The following is a 23,681-nucleotide window of genomic DNA, read 5'->3' on the forward strand; positions in this document are numbered from 1 at the left end:
TTCTTAGTGAAAATATAAAAGAATTAATGAGATTAAAACAAACAACTAAAAAATATTATAATAAAGTATTTAATCAATTTTAAATGATAGATTATCTTAAAATATTAATCATATATATACTTAGAGATATAAAAATTATAAATATTAAGAGAATAATATTAGAAAAAGTATTAGACTATGAAATTGAAACTATAAATTGGATAGAACAATTATACCTGGATAATTACCCAGATTGATATATTCAGATTAAGAAATGTTAGAATATATTAGAAAAACTAGAGAAAATCAAAATAATCTAAATGAAGAAATTAATTATAGAAACCGAATTAGAAAAATAATAGAGAATTTAAAAGAAAAATTAATATGGATAGAAGAATCTTAGAAAATTTAGGAAAAAGTACATGTGATAGTTTATATAATTTAAAAAACTTGCTACGAGAAGAACAACACAAGATAATAAATAGCATTAAAAATCTAGAATTAGATATATATTACAGTACAATTAGGATAAATTACTATACAGAAATTTGTAACTCTGCAATTACTACAAGATAAAATGATAGACTATAAATATTTAAAATATTGGAGATAAAATATAAAAAAAATAATATTATTAGAAAAACTTATAAAAGATAATCTAATTGAATATTTTAAAATAAAAATATAAAATATTTACAATACATTAAAAATAATATAAAAGAATTACGAAAGCTTTAAAAAAAAAATTACTATACTAAAACATTTAACGTATTACCATATAATCACACCAAATATATAAAACTAACGTAAATAAACATTCAGCTAAATTGCTGGAAAGGTTCAATCATTTTAGCTAAAACTGCAGGTAAGAAATGAAATTGCTTTCAGTGTTGGAGTTCCAGAGGTTCAAATCGATGCTTTGACGAATACCCATTTGCTTATTTCAGAGTGTAAATGCAACTTTGTCGATCCGCGGCCTCGTGTATCTTCGCTTGCATGGGGTCAGTAATTTGATTTTCTCTATATATCTTTTTTCTTTGTGCTTGTGGTTGCCTGTAGATTAGTTGAGGTGTACGCACTGAGATCACCTTTCTTATGTAAGACACATATTGTGAAAGAATAAGTGACACTAGAAATGAAAAGTTGTAAAGTTTGTTGATACTTAATATTGCTTTTTGGAATGCTTTTCTTGGTTTATTGGCCAATAATTGGCTTTTCTTTGGTGGTTTAATCTGAGCTACTTGCTTACAGGCTAAGCAAGCAATAATGGTGAATACAATGGAAAATGAGCTGTTGTTTCTTTTATTATTATTGTTTTTCCCCATGCTTTGCCATTTATGTCGAGGGAGTTCGTTCCTAGAATGTTTTGTTCTACACGTAATTGTCTTGTTAGCTACAGTGTCTAATGCCTTGCTTCTAATAATGTATAATATATGTTCCTTAAAGATCAGAATTGAGGCATGTTTTCGAAGTATTCCATTGTGTTCTGTTTTAGTGTTTTTGGAGAATTGGTATGATGATGGAGAAGTTGAAGTGGACATGGAGGGCACTTCTTAATGTAAGAGTTATTTCTGTGCGATGTCCCAAATTTTGGTGTACAGTAGATTGAGAATTCCCTTTCTATTTTTAAAAAGTATTAATGTCTTTTATCTTTTTGCTATAAGGTGCTAAGTATCTTCTTCTATGTCATGGTACTGAGATTACTTAAGCACCCAAAGGCTGAAAAAGAATTGCATAAGTCACTAAGGACCTTGAACTGTGGTTGTTATCAAATAAATGTTCCTTTTGCAGATTATACTACTATACAGCATGTGTGAGTCGAGTGCGAATCTAAGTAGCAATCCAAGTTGTATTATTTCATCACGAAAGCTTATCTTTTACACCGATTCACTGAAGTAGATTTTAATGTCCTGTTGCAGATTTTAGATAATGTCGTTTGGTTATCTCTTACTGTTTCTGTTTTGATTGGAATGGGGACGGTATGAGCATTCAGGTAGCATATTATTGCTTTATTTTCTACCTTGGGTGCTTGATACAAATCAACTATGGAAACATAAAAACAAGATGAAAACACCACTAAGGCAGCAAGCACAAGCCAAGAATGATGAGACAAGATTCAAACACAACAAATACAATAAGATAAAGATAGATAGTGAGACATAGATTATTACAAGAAATAGGAACATAAGTGTTATTACAAGAAATAGGAACATAAGTGTGTATCAAACACTAAAACCCCAAAATACTCATAATAACTGTGAGAAATATAAGAGAAAAATATTATTGAACTGATGTAACTACATTATTACATTGAGGCTCTATTTATAGATAATACATTCCAATCCTTTTCCTAATAGGACACTGCATTACAATCCTTTTCTAAGTAGGATTTTATATGCTATTCCTATTCCTACTCAAAGTCTAACACTCCCTCTCAAGCTGGTGCATAGAAGACATATGTACCAAGCTTGTTATGTATGTAACTAATATGAGAATCGGTGAGGGACTTAGTGAAGATATCTGCAAGAAAACTGATAAGGATTGCTTTGGACGTCTGGGAGACCTCAATTGAAACGGAACAAACTGAAAAAATGATCCAAAAAGAAGTAAATATTGTCGTAAAGTCGATGTGTCGCTGGAAAATTGCCGAAAACTGGTATAAAATATACGGGTCATCTCGAAATCAAGAGACGAGTAGATCTTGAACATGAAAGTCACCGGAAACTTAGCCGAAACATGCTCATACGCCGGATTATTAGATTTGATGGCTGAAAAGTGACTACAATCCGAGGGAAAAAAAAGTATATGGGTAGGGTCGGAATGATGACACGACCCTACTGAAAAAGAGAAATATGTGTAGGGTCGGAATGATGGCACGACCCTATTGAGAAATAGAAATTATATGAGTAGGGTCGGAATGACGGCATGATCCTACTAGAAAAGAGAAATTATAAGGGCAGGGTCGGAATGGTGGCACGACCCTACTGAAAAAGATCTGAGGAGTCACTGGAAAGACGTACGGAACTATGTAAATTAAATATGAGGAGTCACCAGAAAGATGCATGGTGCTATGCAACTCAGATATGAGACAGTAGTCCGGAAAGATGCACGGTGCTACGCAAATCAGATATGAGAAAATAGTCACTGAAAAGAAGTATGCTGCTAAGAAAAATAGATATGAAAAAATAGTCACCGGAAAGATGCATGATGCTACGCAAAGATATGAGAAAATAGTCACTAGAAAGATACATAGTGAGTCAGTGACCCAACTTTTGCTAACATAATCATTGGCCAGACGGGCAGCATATATGTATTATAGCCGCCCGCCGGCAGCGGAAACTCTTTGATTCTTTGCTAAGATCGTGGAGCTCTGATACCATGTGAGAAATATAAGAGAAATATTACTGAATTGTTGTAACTACATTATTACATTGAGGTTCTATTTATAGACAATACATTCCAATCCTTTTCCTAATAGGACACTACATTACAATCCTTTTGCAAGTAGGATTTTATATGCTATTCCTATTCCTACTCATATTCTAACAATAACGACACCACACTCTTACGAAGACCTCAAGAGGACCGGAATCCCCAAACAACACTCGTTTCTAAATGGGTAACCAACACCAAACGAATCCACGTTCGGTCACAAGTGAATCCACACTTGTATAAACACTCTCTAAGAGATATATTTCAAAATATCATCAAAATCGAAGACAAATGATCTAATAGAAGCTTCTTATAGTCTTGGCTAAACTTATTATATTGTAAATGACCAAAAGGCCCTTAATGAGACCAACAAAAAGGGCTTCCTTGGAGTGTAGCCTTGGGGCGACTTTGGAGTGTTTGAAGGCCTTCTTCACACTTCAAAGCTTGTTCTCTTGGTTGGGCAGCCCCCAAGCTTGAGTCTTTATGTATTGGCTTCCAATCATGTCCTCGAAAGCTAAGATGCCCCTTAGACTCGTATCATCCTCCCTTTCTTGAAAAGGATTTGACATCGAATCCGAACCTTGCAAAACAGTAGGAGACACAAGCAAACACACTTTCCTCAAGGCTTGAGGGTTAGGGTTAGCAAAATCAATTATACCATAGTCATTCCAATCACCCAAACCCGAACGCCCTTCAAAGAAGAAACAACTTGTTTATCCACATAAGTGTGACAAGAAACAAGAGACGAGTTGTTTATCAAGTGGAGTCCATAGACTCTTCTTGGAACAACAAATAGGCTTGCAAATCGAAATAGGAAGGCCATGCATTCCATGCACATTCAAGCCATTCCAAAAGACATCAATACTATCTAAGTAGAATTTTAAATCAAATATCTTCATAGCATTGTCTACTCTAGGCTAAATGTCATCATGATTCCAAGGAAAGCTAGAAATAGGAGGGAATAGGTACATACCTTTGGAGCAAAGACTTGAGCTTGCTCTCTTGCCTTCTAAACTTGCACCATGGGAATTCATCTCCTTAGGCCTTAACTTGGAAATTGGCACAATGCTAGTGCCGAATGTGGTGAATAACAAGTGCTTGGTTTTGACACCAAGTTCTTCTTTTTGAACCCGAATATCTCACTTTCACCATTCGGGTCCTTCCTCATCATGAGGTTAAAGTTCAAGACTTCTCCTTTTTCGGGCCAAACATCTTCATTAGGAGCTTTCATCATCAACCCACAAGGTACAAAGATATTTCCTTCTTCCTCTATCAATTCGGCTTCACCATCATTGTCATCATCCTCTTGAGGATTTCCTTACTACTATCATTTAGGGTCAGTTTACCCCCAACAAAGTAAGGATCACCCTCCACCAACACAATGTTCCTTCGGATGGAGCATTCACTAGCCTTATGACCCCAACCTTGACATTTAAAGCAAACAATACCTTTAAGACTGGGAGTAGAAGAGGGATTACCTTCAAGCCGTGGTGGATAATTTTGGTTTGCTCTATCAACAGCTTCTTCTCTAAGGACTTGTAGGAGTCCTTGTTCTTGTTCCATCCGAAGGTCCTCTTGGCAGGATTGTTCCTTTTAACCTCAATGGCCACTTCAACAAGATCATCTATTCGGTCAAACTTGTGGACAACGAGTTGAGAAACAACTATATCATCTAAACCACCTTTGAACCGAGCTATGCAATGGTTTGGAGGTTCAACAATATCAAGACGAAGGATCAAGTTTTGAAACTCCTCATAGTATTCTTCCACACTTCTATCTCCTTGCCTTAAATTGTAGAGCCTTGTTAGTTGCTCGTGCTTGAACCTTTCCGTGACATATCTCTCTCTCATTAGTGCCTTCCATTCATCCCAATCCGGAAGGTCAAGATTGCTATTTCTTGCTCTTTGTAATTTTTTTGTCTCCCACCAAGTAGATGCATATCCTTTAAGTTGAGCAATGGCATATGCGGCTTTCTTGTGGGGACTTTAACTCATTGAGTTGGAAAATCCGACTGCATTGTAGTTCCCAATCAAGGTATATAGATGGACCACTAGTTCCTTTGAAGGTAGAAAGAGTGATCTTGATTGAGTTGAGACCCGTGTTTCTACCTAAATTTCCTATTTGGTTTGCTTGATAACCTTCTTGAACATGAGGACGTTGTCTCAAGTTACCTCTACCAAGAGGAATCGGACCAAACCTTCCCCCTCGGCCCCCATGCCCTCCTCCATGAGCTCTTCTTCTATTTCTCACAAATTCCGCAAAGAGAGCCATTTCATCTAACTCCTCTCCTCCGTAAGGACCCTCACCGTCCACATCATCAATTTGGATCGCTTGGTTTCGGTTAAGTGGGGCTCTCGGCATTTCTTGGTTTTGTGGAGCTTCTTGGTGGATTTGATTTCGGTTATTTGGATAAGTAGGGGCTTGGTTGATGGGTTCATGTACTTGTCTAGGCGGATTGAACATTTGGTGAAGTGTATCCGGAGTTATAGTAGGGGAGGTGTGGCGAGCATGTCGCATGGTAGTTTTTAGGAGATGAGTGGGTGGAGTCTAGACGAACCTCCAAGGTATCCATTCTCCTTTAGAAAGAACCTTCCATCCTTTCCATTCTTCCTTCCATTCTCTCCATTTTCCCTTCCATTATCTCCACTCAGCCACTAACAACCATTATGGCCGCCAACAAAGTATCCATGTTTACCTTTCCCGAAGTTCTTGGGCTGCCTTCACCTGATGCCATGTTACCTAACAAGAAATGCTAAACAAAACACAAACAACTAAGGTTAGCAAAAATCAGCCTCACAAACTCTCAAGCTCACACCTTTGAAATGTCACTCAATTGGAGTTGTAAGTATTGGTATTCCGTTTATACTCCAATGAAGTTACTTGGTTCTAATTGCAGCTTAAGGTCGGAATAGATTCTTGTTTTGAAACGACTCAAAGAAAATATGTACGGACTTGAATCAAGAAACTACAATGAATTACAAAAGATAAAAGCACACAAAGGAAGGTAACACGAAAGAAAGGACTCAAACAACTAATTCGCACCCTAGTAGATGATTAGTAGTTGCTAATTAGTATTAGAATCAAGCAATGCAACCAAAGAAACAAAGAAACGAAACTAAGAATCCAAAATTTTTGAGCCTAAGACGTGAGTTGTACGGATTTAGTGATGTGGCAGCCTTTGGTTGGTTGAAATTTTTTCGAAAAATTTCTTGTTTCAATTTGTATTTGATCAATTTTCAGGTTGGATGAGTGAAAAATCAGATTTGGAGGGAACAACAAGAAGTTTTGGAGCCTTTTTCACATTCAAAAAGGTTTGACTTGTCTTAGCACCTTTGTGGTAATACACTTTTTTGAAGGGTTGTTGGCTCTTTCCTCTTTTGTTAGTCTTGGAAAGTCCCCTTTCTCCTTTTTGGTAACAAGTCTTTTTGAAAGTCTTTTTGTCCCCTTACTTCTTTGGTATATTTTTGGGGAATGTTTTCAAGACAAACACAAGACTACACTCTTTTCCTCCCTGTTTAAAGATCCAACCACCACCTTTTCTTCAACAAGTTATGAAGATGGTGAAGAACACCAAGAACAGAACTCTTGAAACTTGGAGTTCTAAGGTTCACGTTGGGTCCTCCAACATCAACAACACATGTTCAACCACAAATCTTCAACAACAAACAACAACACGTTTTTCCAGCCATCAATCCTCAACAACAAACACCAACAACATGTTTTTCAAGCCAAGATTTAGATCTAGACTCAAATAGTGTTAGTGAAGAAGAACCTAACTCTAGAAATAATCAAAACACAAAAAAAGACCCCTAGATCTAAGTTCAAACTTTCGGCCAAGACACAACACAAGACAACTATAGTTTCGGCCAAGACACAACACAAGAACAACTATTTTTGTGAGATTTTCGGATTTTCTAGGCAACAATCCCAAGAGTGATTTTGTTGGAACAAAATCAAGCCTTGCTCTTGATACCAAATGATACAAACCAACTATGAAAACACGAAAACAAGATGAAAATACCACTAAGGCAGCAAGCACAAGCCGAGAATGATAAGACAAGATTCAAACATAACAAATACAATAAGATAAAGATAGATAGTGAGACATAGATTATTACAAGAAATAGGAACTAAAGTGTGTATCAAACACTAAAACCCCTAAATACTCACAATAACAACACCACGTTCTTACGAAAACCTCAAGGGGGCCGGAATCCCCAAGCAACCCTCGTTTCTAAACGGGTAACCAATACCAAACGAATCCACGTTCGGCCACCAGTGAATCCACACTTGTCACAAGTGAATTTCACACTTGTATAAAAACTCTCTAAGAGATGTATTTCAAAATATCATCAAAGCTGAAGACAAATGACCTAATAGAAGCTACTTATAGTCTTGGCTGAACTTATTACATTGTAAATGACCAAAAGGCCCTTAATGAGACCAACAAAAGGGGCAGCCTTGGAGTGTTTGAAGGCCTTCTTCACACTTCAAAGCTTGTTCTCTTGGTTGGGCAGCCTCCAAGCTCGAGTCTTTACGTATTGGCTTCCAATCATGTCCTCGAAAGCTAAGATGCCCCTTAGACTCGTATCAGTCCTTCTAGCAGAGGCCTCTGATATCAATCTTTTAATGTAGAAAGCCCTGTTAGTAGGACTAATTTTAGGTTAGTCCATCTTGCTAGGATTCAAGACCATAGAAGATGAGCTGATCCGTTCCTTATTAATTCAATTAGAAATACACAATAACTTGTTATCAAAGGATGGGTGGACGAGAAACAAAATTGATGTAATGAATTTTGTAAAGAGCCGTGTAAAATTTAGATAAAATATGAACTTGTGTTGAATAAGATGTTTCTTTTTTGCTGTATTGTTGAATGAAATTGGAAGGTTGGTGGCTATTGAATAAGAACAACTGTGTCAATAACAAACTTAGTTGGGGTTGGCTATAGGAATCCTCTATACCCATGCTCCTTCAGTCAGTCCTATTCCTTTCCATTAAATAATTTTTCTTTTAGGAGCCACAATTTTGTTTCTAAAGACAAATTATTAGGTACTGGAATGAGAGTGCTCAGATGGAGCAAAATGGATATTGATGATTCATATGTTGATTCACACTGTTTGGATTGAAGTGTAGTTGTTGTTCTCAGCTCAAATTAGGGGTTCTAAAACTTAGTGATTCTTAAAAGCTCACAGTTATCCCTGCATTCATCTTACAATTTCTAAACTCTAGGTTGTATGCTCTTTGTTGTTGACAATTGAACAACAAGAAAAACAACTTTGCATCAATCCCAATCATGTTGGATTAGCTATATGAAAGATCACGATCTATGTCCCTCTATTAAGCTCATCTTGTCCAATAGTATATAAAATAATATAAAAACTAAAACTAAAAAAGACCGGAAGTTCTTTATATTTCTGCTGCCATAAAAAATCATTCTAAAATGATGAAAAGGCTCCTGAAATGCACATATTTAACATGTCTGAAAGTTAACTGGTTGGTATGCTTAGATCATTTTCTTCTGTTGTTCCATAACTTTTGGCTTGGTCTACATCATTCTAATAGATTGTAAGCCGTTCCAGACTTCCTTCCATGTGATTTTTGGTCTATCTCATTCTCTGTTAACACCTTCACTCAAGTTTCAAGCTGAGTGAAAATTTAATGTTCTATTATGACGTTTTGTTCTCTTTAATATATTTCTAACTTGTAAATGTAACATGTTGTGTTTATGGCTAAATGACATGGTGGGGAACACCCTAGACATTGAGAAGCTAGCTGAAAGTTGATTTTGAGTATGCTGGGTTATCGTAGATATATGGCCCATAAGATACCCAAGTTCCTCATGAGTTCTGTTTTTATCTCTTATTTTTCAAAGTTTTCTTCCAGGCAATGTGGGACAACTACTTTATTGGGGTCTATGGTCTCCCATTCAATGGTGCTAAGGGGAATAATATAATCATTGATTTTGTTTAATTCCAAGAAGGGGAGACTAAGGGTAAAGGATAAAGAAACTCAAATAGTTTAGCTCTCTTGGGTGGAGCACTGGTGTTTTGCTCCCTGTTATTTAATAATACTATAAAAGAAGTAAAAGGTGTTCAATCCTTCCTTTCTAATTTCAAAGGGGTTGAAGAATCTGGAACTTTTTTCCCCTTATCAAAGAAGGGAATACCTTACGATGTATCTGGTTTACTTCTTTTCTCACCCTTCTTACCCCAACCAAATGCGTGAGGTAGCTAAACTGTATCATCTATGTAGCCCTCCCTTATGGCACAACTTATTCACTTCCAATACGTTGTCTTCACATCAAATATGCTGTTAGACCAAGTAACAACATGTGGCTTTTGTGTATTTAAAGCAATGGATCTGATATTGGATTTGGACTGTCTAATGTTAGAAGGAAATCAATTTTTTTTTTTTTGATAACCATGGTGTCCGGGCTAGATTTCGTGCTAATTCCACGGGTTCCTACCACCTCCCTCCAGCAACAGGTATCAGTCTACCAAGGCTAGAACAAATGGGAAGAAATCACCAAGTGTTTTTGGCTCTGCTAAGAATTGAACTTGAAAGCAAATGGTGCTCAACCCACGTTATTGTCTACCAAGAAGGAAATCCATCTTATATTCCGTGGTTTGATCATATATTTAAAGCAATGGATCTGATTATGGATTTGGACTATCCTAGGCCTAATGACAGTTTATGTGAGACTTGATAATCATTTCACCTTGAGATTAATCAAAGTAAAATTTTGATAGCTATACACTTCGGTTGTAGATTGACTTTCTTATCCATTTTTGGTACCTGAATTTGAGAGTTTTTACTATTTTAGGTGTAGTATGACTTCCTTGATTTTTGATGCATTTATGAGTGACTTAATTATGTCATCCGATGATTTATACACTGTAAACTGCACCTTCAACTTTCTCAAAGTTGGAACTAGTTGATCATTGTTTGGTTGTTATCAGTTATTACATGGTATAGGGGCCATTGTGTAACCGATCTCACCTTTCCCTGAATGAGGGGGGTGGGGGGTGGGGGGGTGCAGTGCTATTTATTAAGTGAATCTCAAATTTGGAATATGTATTTTTGTTTTTGTCAATTTGTTTTTTGTTATCTTGTTGACAGCGCACACGTTTATTTTACTGGCTATGCTAATCATCTTTTATGGTTGTAAACCTGATTGTAACAGAGCAGAAGTTGTCTTGGGTGCTGTGTAAATCCTCCACATGTTATTTCAGTGGATAGGCCATCCAAAGGACAGAAAGTTCAGGGTCAAAACTTGAGGAAACGTGGTTCAAGGGACGACTTTTGGAGCAGTAGTGCTTGTGAGATGGAGAATAGTGCATTTCCTTCACAACGAAGCGTCTCATCAATTAGTACTTCAAATCAGGGCCTTGATGCTAGCAGTAGTTCCAGCACCACAAACGGCAACACTGAGTTTGTAAATCATGGCAAGTGCATATTTCACTTCATTGGCTATCATTGGAATACTTTACTAATAGTAACCTATCGTAGGGATATCCAAGTCTCAGTATGTCAGTATTCCGCCAAATGCAAGAAATTAACCTGTGATAGAGGATATAAAATGATCCGTAGCTGTAGTTTCCTTGAAGCTCCGTCAAAAAATAATGAAATAAAAAGAAGAATTATCTGGTAAATTTTGTACGGAGTCACGTTAGTTTGGCTTAGAGTAGTCCCTGCAAATGCAATTTTCAGACTTATTGTTTATTCAAGATTATAGCCGAGGGTCTATCGGAAACAACTCTCTACTTAATGTGAGGTAGTGGTATGGACTGCGTACACTTTACTCTCCCCGGACCTTACTTTGTGGGAATACACTGGGTATGTTGTTTTTGTTCAAGATTATTTAAGGGTCTAAGTTACCAGTTTCAGAAAAAAAATTTATTGAAGTGTACTTTGGAAATTCCATCAATACTTGATGCCAGTACAAACAAGACCTATATGTTCATTCTTTTAGATTTGTTCCATGTAAAGATCCATTGATCTAGGTGCAATAATTGAAGAAAGCTTCATCTAGCTTTGGAAGCAGGATGCTATTCTCCGTTTTATCTTAGCTCGTCAGTAATATACTGCTCTCCACATGTGTTTTAATATGGTTAATTGAACATTGGCTGGAGCAGGTCTAATTCTTTGGAGTAAAACTAGGCAAGAATGGATTGGAAATAGAACACCTCAGAAGTGTACTGCAGCTCGGGAATCTAAATTAAGGTGAGCATCTCCCGTTCCACAATCCTCAAAACAATTGATTCAATGAGTAGTTTGATAGCTTTCTGCGCATTATTTTGATAGCTTTCTGAGCATTTACTTCCCATACGACTGTGAATATATACTTGATGAGTGTATTCTTTTACCATCATGGATTGCAGCTTTGATGTGAGTTACGAAACTTTGCTGGGGACCAACAAGTCATTCCCTCAGCCAATCCCTCTATCGGTGGGACTCGCTGAACGATACTAGCATGGTTTTTGTATGTAGTTTTCTTGTGGCTACTTGTTGATCCTATACTACATTTAATTTTTCAGGAAATGGTAGACTTTCTTGTTGATGTTTGGGAACAGGAAGGACTGTATGATTGAGCTGCCACTTAACTGAACTTACCGACCATTGGACTTCTGTTCGTAAAGTCTACCAAAATCAGATGAAAACAATCATGTTTGATCTCAGTATTTGTATGTTGACACAGGAAAATTGAAATACCTGATAGCTTTTTCAAATGAAGGAGAGAGGACCGGTGTTTGTTTTGCTAATAAACGAATTTATTTTCTAGAAAGTGATATTCAAGCATCCAGATGAACTCGTTTCCAGACGATTTTTTCACGCTACTGCTCGAGCTTCTTGTGTGGATGTATTGAGGAAGACATCCAATCGTTACTCTTGCAACGAGTCCAAGTGATTTTAAACAATATTTCAATCTGCCGTAGAGATTTGTTTTGAGTCGGCGATCGATGAAAACCTCTCTACCGTGCCAAAGTAGAGGTAAGGTCTGCAACATACTACTAATGGGCCTAGTCGGATTTGATCTGTTATTGCAAGGGGTGTCTCAATGAAGTCGGTGGTCTAAAACCAGAATGTATTATAGTGCCTTTAATTTATTCATAAAATTCATATTATATGCAATGAGATACAAAAGAACCGCCAGATTTTTGGCCTAAAGAGCACCTATATTACATTTCTGAATGTAGGCAAAAGAATGATCATGAAGTGTTGAAATATTGTAGATCGGGTCCATTTTCCACTGAGTTTTGATTGCCTCATTTGTTTTCGGTGATTTCCCGATTAAAGAAGATGTCACATAGAAGAGTATAACTTTGTGGATTTTTTTTGCTAAATAAAGTGAAATCTGTTATGGGTAAAATCTAGATAGTATCATGAAATATTTGTCAAATAAAAAAGTTTTTTTGTTTTTTTTTGCAATTGACTAAAAAAATTGTGTAATATGGTTTAAAAAATGAGTATAATATTTAGTAATAACATATCTTGTGTATTTTTACAAAGTGGGGTCTGAGGGGTAAAGTGTACGCAGTCCATACCACTACCTCAGATGAAGTAGAGAGGCTATTTCTGATAGACCACCGACTCAGACAGATAACAATATAACCAGCAAAAAGCATAAAAGTAAACAACAAAAAGGAATATCACACCGTTAGATAATAAAGGAAACAAGACACCCACAAGGTAATACTTTAAAATAGTTATTCAAAATTATAGATATTACCAAAACACCACGAATAAGAGGCTATAAGAAACTACAGGCATAGATACAAACAAAACATTTTTTTTACTATTACGGATGTACTCCTACCTACTAACCCTCTACCTTAATCTGTGTCATCCACACCTTCCTATCAAGGGTTATGTCTTCTATAAGCTGGAACTATTCTATATCATGCCTAATCACCTCCCTCCAATACTTCGTCGGCCTACATCTACCTCGCTTAAACCATCTATATCCGTTTTTCACACCTCTGTACTGAAGCATCTATGCCCCTCCTCATCACATGCCCGAACTATCACAACTCTACTTTCTGCATCTTGTTGTAACACCCCGATTTGCTGAACCGAAATGCTACACGGTGCTCATGACCCCGAGAGACCACAAGCTAACCCATGACTGATATCTGTACCTGTATACTGCAAATCATGATATAATAATGCGGAATACATAGAACTGTAAGGCCATAAAGTTCAACTGAATAAAACCACGTGGGTGAAAATACCCAAAACAATTCAATCTGAACGTAAATCTGAACATAAATCTGAAAGCCTCTAAACTATCTGAATAAGGAGTTGATGGAACATGTCTCCAACTAACTCCACAAAACTAAACTGAAGAAATAAATAAATGTATTAAATCATATTGTCCTCGAATCAATGAGGACTCACTGTGTCTTTGCGACTGGAATGCTACCGCTACTGCTGGGCTGGAGCTCGTGTCTCGGAACCTATGGTGTAACATGAAAAGAAAGCACCATAGCGCAAATGCGTCAGTACAACTGGAGTACTGAGTATACGAGGAAGGTAGGTTGAACATAAAGGATTTCATGCATGAACAACACTGACTGACTAATATGAACATGGGAGTGCAAACACACACATATAGAAACTCGTGATAGCATGACCTGTAAGCTAATACATGATTTACTGATACCTGTCATGACTGATATTAAAACTGATAACATGGACGACTGTAGCTGACAGTACTGTATATACTGAAATCTGAAGAACGCCTGAGTTCTTTTACTGAGACTGATACTGAAACTGTGGGAAGTAGTGTTTAACCGACATGCCCCATGTATCCCGTTATGGCTAAGCTGGGGTCCAATCTCTGCCCCGACTGGAGGGGTATCAATACCGTGCCACGGGTAAGGACAGCCTATTAGTGACCCTTATCTGGCGGATACTCAATGAGAATGGTGGGAACCCTAAACTGACGGGTTAAGCCACCTCATCAACCCTAATCTGACGGGTTAAGATGTCTTAACCTACGCTGGCTACGTAGTTTTGGAACACAAGGATTGCTACTAAGAATCACACCCTGAACTGGCGGGTGAGTTCCCATCCTTGGGTTCACTCGGTGCTAACCTCTACTCCCATCTGGAGGGACTGGACATGAATAACTGACTGTGCATGACTTAATCTTACTGGATTTCATTGACTGGCGGAATGTTACTGATATCTGACAACTGACTAAGATCATAAGGTTTTCCTGAGTCACATGACTGACTGAAGTCTATGGAATCATAGCTTGAGTTCGGATATCATGAAACATGACATGGATCTAGGCACACAACTATAGTTTTTGGGTACAAGTACCCCCAGGACTCGATGGAAGGAAATTGACACACATGACTGACTTGATCATAAGAGTAGAGTCCATAATTTATAATATCATAAGTAGGGATCTCATACTAAGCATGGTTATCAACAATGTATTGCATGGAAAGGATTTCATATCATGTGGAAGTACTTGCACAATCTTAATATCATGTTCGTTGCATAATCATATTGGTAACACAAACTAATAGCATGGAAGTTCATATGGATTGCATGGTTATCATACATCTTGTTCATAAGTAGGATTTGCAAGTAAACATAGCATAATCTCATAAGAATAGTTCATGAGTATTCCAACAACATTTACAAGGCACATTATCAACATAGAAGTCATTGGAATGTAAGGGCATATCATGAATCCTTCACTTAGTCACAATTTAGTTATATTGCATGCTTTCTAGTTCTTTAGGCATTTTACCAAACACCTTACATGCACATCTTAAGCATAGGTGAAATCACCAAATTATACATCATGAACAACCAAACTTACATGTTTCCAACTCATATGATATCATGAATTCATAAAAACATATAAAGATTCCATCTTGGGAATCACCCAATATCAACAACATGATCATCAACACCCAATAATATAGAAATCATACTTTAAAATGAAAGAGAGGAAAAACAAACAAGCATCAACATGGATATGATCATATCACCACAATCAACCAAGATTTTGTATTTTAAAGATCGATTCTTGAACTCCACGGATGAAAGGAATCCGTGGATGAACACTACGCATACCTTAGAACGAAGATTCTTGATGATTGACGGAGGAATTTTCTTGAAATCGGATCTTCAAGCTTAATTATGCAACCCTAGTTGTTTTTCTCCTTTAGTGCTCTTGGATGATGAGCTTTGAGATAAAAATAGGGTTGCAGTATGTTTAGAAGCTATATATTTCGTAGGGTTAAGTTTAGGGACGTGTAAGGAGTATTTAAAGACTTAATTACCTTTAAAATAACTCAAAACGGAGTGTTTTTGACACATGGAATTTACTTAGGCGGCGCCCAAGTGATCGCCTATGCTTGGGTTGGGCGGCTCCTAACCAATCGCCTATGCTTGGGTTGGCGGCGCCTAACCAATCGCCTATGCTTGGGTTGGGCGGCGCCTAACCAATCGCCTATGCTTACTGTCTCTCACGAAAATGGGCATAACTTTTCACTCGGGTATTGGATTAAGGCAAAATTGATATCGTTGGAAAGTTAATTCGATTTTATACAATTTGGTGGGTCCAAATCATCCAAAATACCACATTAACATTGAGTTATACTCGTTCTAAGATGACCCTTGAAAAATCAAACACTAAAACTTGATGGATTTAAAAACTCTTAGCTTGTATTACCTTAAGTGACTCATATGAACATAATTAATGCATCATAAGCTATACTATCACTAGGATATTCATTGTAAGTCATGTACTCAAGTATGAATCACAGGATAGGATATTTCATACGTAGGAATACTTATTCACTTCCTAGCTTAGAAACATGCGGGGTATTACACTTGTCCTCCACTGAAGCCACTCCCATTTTCTCTTAAATATTCTCATTTCTAACCCTATCCCTCTTGGTAAGTCCACACATCCATCACAACATCCTCATCTCTGCCACCTTTAACTTTTGGATGAGGGAGTTTTTAACTGGACAACACTCCGCTCCGTACAACATAGCCGGTCGGACTGCCACTCTATAGAACTTACCTTTAAGCTTTGGAGACACCTTCTTTTCACACAAGATTCCCGAAGCAAGCCTTAATTTCAACCACCATGTACTAATATGGTGCATGGCATCCTCGTCAATCTCACCACTTCCTTGAATCATAGACACAAGATACTTGAAACTCTCCCTCTTCTAAAAGACCTGAGAATCCAGATTCAGTACCATATCAGGCTCATGTGAAAAGTCACTAAACCTATATTTCAAGTAATCCATCTTGGTCCTACTCAACCTACTCAAGGGTCTGTCTCCAATACTCCAACTTATCATTAACTTCTCCCTGAGTCTCATCAATCAATACAACATCATCAACAAATAAAATACACCAAGGCACCTCCTCCTGAATACGTTGCATAAAAACATCCATCACCAAGGTAAATAAAAATGGGCTAAGAGTCGAACTCTGGTGCATTCCTATCAAAACAGGAAAGTGCTCTAAATCTCCTCCTACCTTCCTCCAAAATTAGCAACTTCTCAATTTAAACCCCAATTCCAACTTGTTTTCACTTGGGATTTTTTCTATAAATTCCCTCAATCTTGGAAAATATATTTTCGGACTAAACTTCTGATTTTACCTATCTTTTTTGAAAATCAATTTTTGGGGTTCATTTTGACCTCCATTTAGAAATGATCAATATAGGTATTGTTGTCTTTCTTTCAACGTGTAGATTCCACATTTGTGTTTTTTAAGTTACTTTTGAGTTTGTTCGTGAAGTGAAAGGTCGGTGTTAAAGGCTTGGTTGTGTCAGTTTTCGGCATATAAAATCTTGTTAATATTGTTATAATATCATGTTATGAGTATGGAAACCAACTATGGAAATGGTTATAAATATTGTGTATGCTAGTGAGGGGCCTATATTGTTGTTATTTGATGGTAATTAGGTATTTGATGGTATTGTATGATCTTGTTAGACATATGTATGTTTCTTTAGTGGTATCTTGCTAGTGAAATGACTAATTTGAAATTTATATGGTATCAATAGCATATTGTTGTGTATTTCTCTTTATTCATATAATTACATTGGATTCATGGATTGTTGACATATTGAGTGGATTTTGGCTTACAAGGTTAGTATATTGGCTGGCTTTGGAAATTCTCATTCTGGTTGGTTGTAAGCATTGGATCCTCATATATATGCACTTCTGAAATATTGGTACCACTGTGGAAATACTGGTAACACTGGCTTGTGACAACTTTATAGACCCTCTGTCGAGGGATGTGCTAGAGAAGAGTCTTGGGTATTGGTTTTTTATATTGAATTGTATATGGGTTGACAAAACCACCATAGGTCCTACCTCGGGAGCACAGATCGGTATGTGTATACGGAGCTTATGCCACAACCTCATGCATTACATCCAATCATAATCATCTTTATTGTATTTCATATATTATGATTATTCTGTATAGTATTATCATCCTTGATGTGCTATATGTCTATTTATACTTCTTTCTCGTACTTGTATTTGGTATACATGTAAAATTGTGATTCTTTCTCATATTTGTGTATGTATATAAGTATATTATAAAATTGTTAGTGGAGACGATGTAGGCTATTATTTGGGATATTTTCTGATTGCAGGTGGCATATCAATAGTGTGTATTTCATATTCTTTTTTTTCTACATTGCTTAGTCGACCTATGATATCTGCCGAGTACAAATGGACCATACTCACCCTTATTATGCCATTTTAGTCTAGATCCAAGTATGAGTGCATTGCATGGTAGCTGATTTAGATGGTGTTTGGAGTCTATTCGAGGTAGCGGTCGATTTATGCTTTCAGAGTTGGTCTACTACCTTTCTTATCTATTTTATTTCTTATTTTGTAATTCAGAGACAAATTGCGATCCTTTTAGGACTATTATTGTATCTAGAAGTCTAGCCTCAGGTTTTGGTATTGATTTTTCATTTTATATCAGTTTGAGTGATAGACTTACTTTTCAAAGCGTGCGGCAACAAGTGCCATCATGACCTTTGGTTTTGGGTTGTGACAAATTAGTATAAAAGCAACCAAGTTTTATTAGTCTCATCAGTGTACGAACATGGTGTTTAGTATAGTCTCACGAATTGGTACATAGACGTCTGTATCTATCCTAGAGAAATTATAAGATATCTTTAGGAAACATTCTTTATTTCATACCTTATTTCATTCTATATCATGTGAATCTTCATGCCTTATGTTCTAAATAGTATTTCACTCTATTCTGCGCAGATGGTGAGGACTAGATCCCATAAGGCTAGAGATTCAGAGCTATTTTCTAAGGAGAGGGCTTAGTCTAAAGGGCGAGTTGTGAGCTATAGATGGGCCCAAGGTAGTGTATGGACACTGGGATCTTCTCCCTCCAGAAGTTATATGAAAGGGCTCTTCCTTGAGCCTCTAGTTGAACATGCTGGTGATATAAGGCCTACTCTGGTCCTATAGAGTTCTTCTACTCTAGTCTTGGAGGGGTTATTAATTTGCTTGCTGACCCATTTAGAGGGTATTCCTTTGAGTTTTTCTAGTGTTCCTCCAACCTTAAGTATTATACCTTTATTTGTACCTGAGCCTGCGTATGATGTTCCTTTAATTCTGAGTATGGATCCTCTGGTGGTACTAACATCTTCTTATAGTACTCCACAGACTGAGTGTTGTTTCTCCTTCAGTGCCTATATCTGAGTATGGCATTCCAAGATCAGGAGTTCAACCTTCATCTATGTTACCTCCTCAGGTAGGATCTCAACCAGATAGATTTACTATGCCTTTTATTACTGCAAGTATAATTATTTCTTCTAAGGGTCAGAAGAGGTTTGGGAGATTCACTCGTTTGGGTTCTCTTAGGTTTAGTAGTGCTGTAGGCGAAGATGCCTATGATTTCTTGATTGGCTATTGTGAGAAGTTGTATACCACTATTTTTTTGAGTTGCATGAGGTTGCTTATACTACTTACCAACTGAGAGATGCAAATAGGGATTGATGGAGGTCACTTGTTAGTTACAGACCTCTGGATTCTCTGTAGATAACTTGGGATCAGTTTGCTAAGGCCTTTTTAGATAGTTTTGTGCCATACAGTTTGAGGGATCATATGAGAGATGAGTTTGATCACTTGAAGTAGGGCTTCATGACTGTTACAGAGTATGAGGCATATTTCTATGACTTGTCTTGATATTCTTATTCCAGTATTGCCACCACGTATGAAAAGATTCAAAAGTTCATAAAGTGGTTGGATGTTTCTCTTAAGCTATCTACGACTCATACGGTAGTGTATGAGGCATCATTTTGGAGTATAGTGTATCATGCTATGATGACTGAGTCTATTTTCCAAGCGTTTCAGGGAAGTTCTTAAGGGTATGTTGTTAGGGTAATTTCAGAGGTCACACTCCTCAAGGTTGAGATTCTAGGGTCTTTTATAGATATCAAGGTAGACCAATGTAGACAACCTTGTAGGATTCAGGTTGTGGGTCTTCTATTCCAACAACTTTGGGTGGTCATGTTAGATCAGCAGTATCTGACCCTTTTAAGTTAGGCCATAAAGGTTGCTTTATGTGTGATGAGGTTATACATTTGGCCAAGAATTGTCCTTGCTGTGTTTTCAGGGCTACTCCTATATTAGCTATGAGAGGTAGAGGTTCTACTAGAGGTGCGCGAGGTAGAAGTAGTGGTGCCCATGGTGGTGGTTGTAGGGCTATTCAGTCAGGTGGTGGTTGTGAAAAGTGCTATCTATACCCGCCAGACTAGAGAAGAGGCTTGTAATGTTGCCATCACAGGTATTATCCTGGTTTCTTTGAAATCTGCATCTGTGTTATTTGATCTTGGATTGACTTTCCACTACGTGTCGGCATATTTTGTTTTGGGTTTTGATTATGCTAGTGAGCCTCTTACCATGTTTATTCGTGTATCTATCCTTGTAGAAAACTCTTTAGTGGTGGATCGGGTGCACTGATCTTGTATTGTGACTTTTGTTGGGAGTGATGGTTGATCCGGCCAAGATTTTAGTGGTTCGTGATTGGGCTACACCTACTTCACCTACTGAGATTCGATGTTTTTTTGGTAGATGTTATTATTGGCATTTTCACCTACTGAGATTTGGAGTTTTATTGGTTAACATGTTATTATTGGCATTTTGTTTAGGGTTTTTATATATTGTAACTTCATTGGTCAAGTTGACTTAGGAGAAGATTTATTTTCAGTAGTTTGATGGTTGTAAGTCTAGATTTCAAAAGCTCAAGGATTTATTGACTTCAGCTCCTATCTTGACTTTACCTAAGGAGGGCATAGGTTTCACCCCTTTTGTGATGCTTTTGGTGTAGGGTTAGGTGCTATGTTGTTGTGCTTCTCATCAGTTGAAGCCCCATTAGAGAAATTACCCTACCCATGCTTTGGAGTCATGCACAATTATTTTTGCTTTAAAGTTGTGGAGGCACAACTTGTATGGAGTTCGTTGTGAGATTTTCTCAGATCATCATAGCCTTTAGTATTTCTTCACCCAATGAGATCTTAAGATGAGGTAACGCTGTTGTCTTGAGTTGCTTAAGGATTATGAATTGACTATTCTCTATCATTTGGGCAAGGGTAATGCGGTTGCTGATGCCTTGAGCCAAAAGTCGACTAGCATGGGTAGCTTGGTGCGTCTTTTGACCCAGAGTTGCCTTTGGTCTTAGAAGTTTAGTCTTTAGCTAATCAGATGGTCAGGCTTGATATTTCGACACCTGGGTATATTTTGAAATTTGTTGAGGCTAGGTCTTTTTTGATTGCGTAGATATAGGATCATTAGTTTGATAATGTTGGGTGGAGAGTAATTTGAGATAAGGTGCTGGGTGGAGAGGCTAAGGAAGCCTCGCATGATTCTGATGGTGTTTTGAGGTTTGGAGACTATGTTTTCATACCTAGAGTAGGTGATTGGATTAGATTAATTTTGGAAGAGGCTCATTATTCTGGGTATTCCATCCATCTAGGAGTGACTAAGATGTATTGTGATTTGAGATAGTACTACTGGTGCAGTGGTATGAGGAAAGATGTAGCAAATTTTGTAGCTCATTGCCTATGTTGCTAACAGGTGAAGGTTGGAAATTTAAGACTTGGTGGTTTGCTTCAGAGGTTACCCATTTCTAAGTGGAAATAGGAACGGATCATTATAAGCTTCGTAATGGTGTTGCCTCACACTTCTTGAGGTTCTAATAGTGTTTGGGTCATTGTGGATCAATTGATCAAATCTTCTTATTTCATTTTGATTTAGGTTTTTTTTTTAGTGGTAAGAGGTTGGTTTGTATCTATATTCGTGAGATAGTCCATCTTCATGGTATGCCAGTGCCTATCATCTCAATAGAGGTTCAATATTCACATCTCAATATTGGAAGACTTTTCAGTAGGTCTTTTTAACCCTAGACCGATGGTTAGTCGACGCAGACTATTCAAGTTTTGAAGGATTACTCTGCGCTTGTGTGATGGACTTTGGTGGTCTGTGGGAGCAACATCTATCTTTGGCGGAGTTTGGGTATAATAATAGCTACCACACCAGTATTGAGATGGCTTCTTTCGAAGCTTTGTATGGTAGGCATTGTCTCTCTGTAGTTTGTTAGTTTGAGGTTTTTGAGATTACACCTTGAGGTACAGGCTTGCTTCATGAGTCTTTGGATAATATTTTGGGTCCTTCACAGTAGAATTCGAGTGACTCAAAGTAGGCAAAAATGCTATACAGATCGTAGACTTTGTGCCTTGAGATTTAGTGTTGGTGTATCAAGTCTTCCTTTGTGTGTCACTCATAAGGGGCATAATAAGGTTTGGGAAGAGGGGCAAGCTTAGCTCCGGGTATGTAACATCTCGATTCGCTGAACCGAAATACTACACGGTGCTCACGACCCCGAGGGACCACAAGCTAACCCATGACTGATATCTGTACCTGTAAACTGCATAATATCTTATAAAATATACGGAAACATAAACTGTAAGTCCATAAGGTTCAATACTGATACATATTTGAAAAATATGGTATAACAATACCAAAAAGGGACATAAATACTGAAATCTGAACATCTAATCTGACATCTAGTCTGAAAGCCTCTAACTGAACTGATTCTGGAGTTGATGGGACATGTCCCCAACTAACTCCAACTACTGAAATAAACTAAAAATTGAAATAGAAATGAAATCATCATGTCCTTGAAGGATGAGGACTCACGTTTAACTCTGACTGCTAATCCTAGAATCAATTACTGATTTGGAGCTCATGCCTCTGAACCTATGGTGTAACATAAAAGAAAGCACCATAGCGCAAATGCGTCAGTAAGTCTGAATGTACTGAGTATACGAGTGAGGTAGCCTAAATGAAAAGAGTTATATGTATGAAAAATACTAACTGATATGACTGTGAGAGTACATATATGCATACGTAACTGTAACTGAACTCGTGTAGATACTGACTACTGAGTCTGAATAATGACAACATGAGTGTACTGATAATGAGATTCTGAAAGACTGAGTTTACTGATATTAATATGTAAAATGCTTATAAGTAATGGATCTGATACTGTATTACTGAATACTGGGAGACTGATACTATATTACTGATAAAGGAATGATTGTTTCTGACAGTTTGAATTATGAAGAACTGGTCTGATTGATTATATCTGACAGTCCTGAAGCTGAGTACTGATAGCATGAGTTCTGATAAATTTTGTGATTGATAGCATAAGTGACTGTATCTGACATTTCATAAATCTGAAGGAAACTATCTGAGTTCAATTCAATTTCTGAGTTGACTGTATCTGACAGTCCTGATATACTGAAATCTGAAGAACTATCTGAGTTCTTTACTGAGGCTGGGTAGCTATAGCTGATAGTCCTGAAATTTGTAACTGAAACTATGGGAAGTAGTTATCTAACCGACATGCCCCAAATATGCTATAATAGCTAAGCTGGGGTCCAATCTCTGCCCGACTAGAGGGGTGTCAATACCGCGCTACTGGTAAGGACAACTGTGAGAACCCTATATTGGCAGGTACTCAAGTGAGAATGGTGGGAACCCTAAACTGACGGGTTAAGCCACCTCATCAACCCTAATCTGACGGGTTAAGATGTCTCAACCTACGCTGGCTACGTAGTTCTGGAACACAAGGATTGCTACTAAGAATCACACCTTAAACTGGCGGGTGAGTTCCCATCCTTGGGTTCACTCGGTGCTAACCTCTACTCCCATCTGAAGGACACTGAACTGAATAACTAAGCT

The 23,681-nt window shown here is 37.4% G+C and overlaps 1 protein-coding gene across 1 annotated transcript; it reads left to right on the forward strand.

Annotated features, from left to right (window-relative positions):
• The first annotated feature begins 822 nt into the window (after positions 1 to 822).
• Positions 823 to 12,230, forward strand: LOC107838954. The gene is made up of 7 exons (XM_047395717.1): positions 823 to 844; positions 927 to 980; positions 6,652 to 6,722; positions 10,595 to 10,856; positions 11,547 to 11,634; positions 11,793 to 11,859; positions 11,949 to 12,230. Exons 3-7 carry the CDS (start codon positions 6,657 to 6,659, stop codon positions 12,000 to 12,002), a joined length of 537 nt encoding a protein of 178 aa, XP_047251673.1. The 5' UTR covers positions 823 to 844; positions 927 to 980; positions 6,652 to 6,656; the 3' UTR covers positions 12,003 to 12,230.
• The last annotated feature ends 11,451 nt before the right edge of the window (positions 12,231 to 23,681 follow it).

The sequence above is a fragment of the Capsicum annuum genome, chromosome 8 (assembly GCF_002878395.1).
Source record: "Capsicum annuum cultivar UCD-10X-F1 chromosome 8, UCD10Xv1.1, whole genome shotgun sequence".
Classification (NCBI taxonomy): domain Eukaryota; kingdom Viridiplantae; phylum Streptophyta; class Magnoliopsida; order Solanales; family Solanaceae; genus Capsicum; species Capsicum annuum.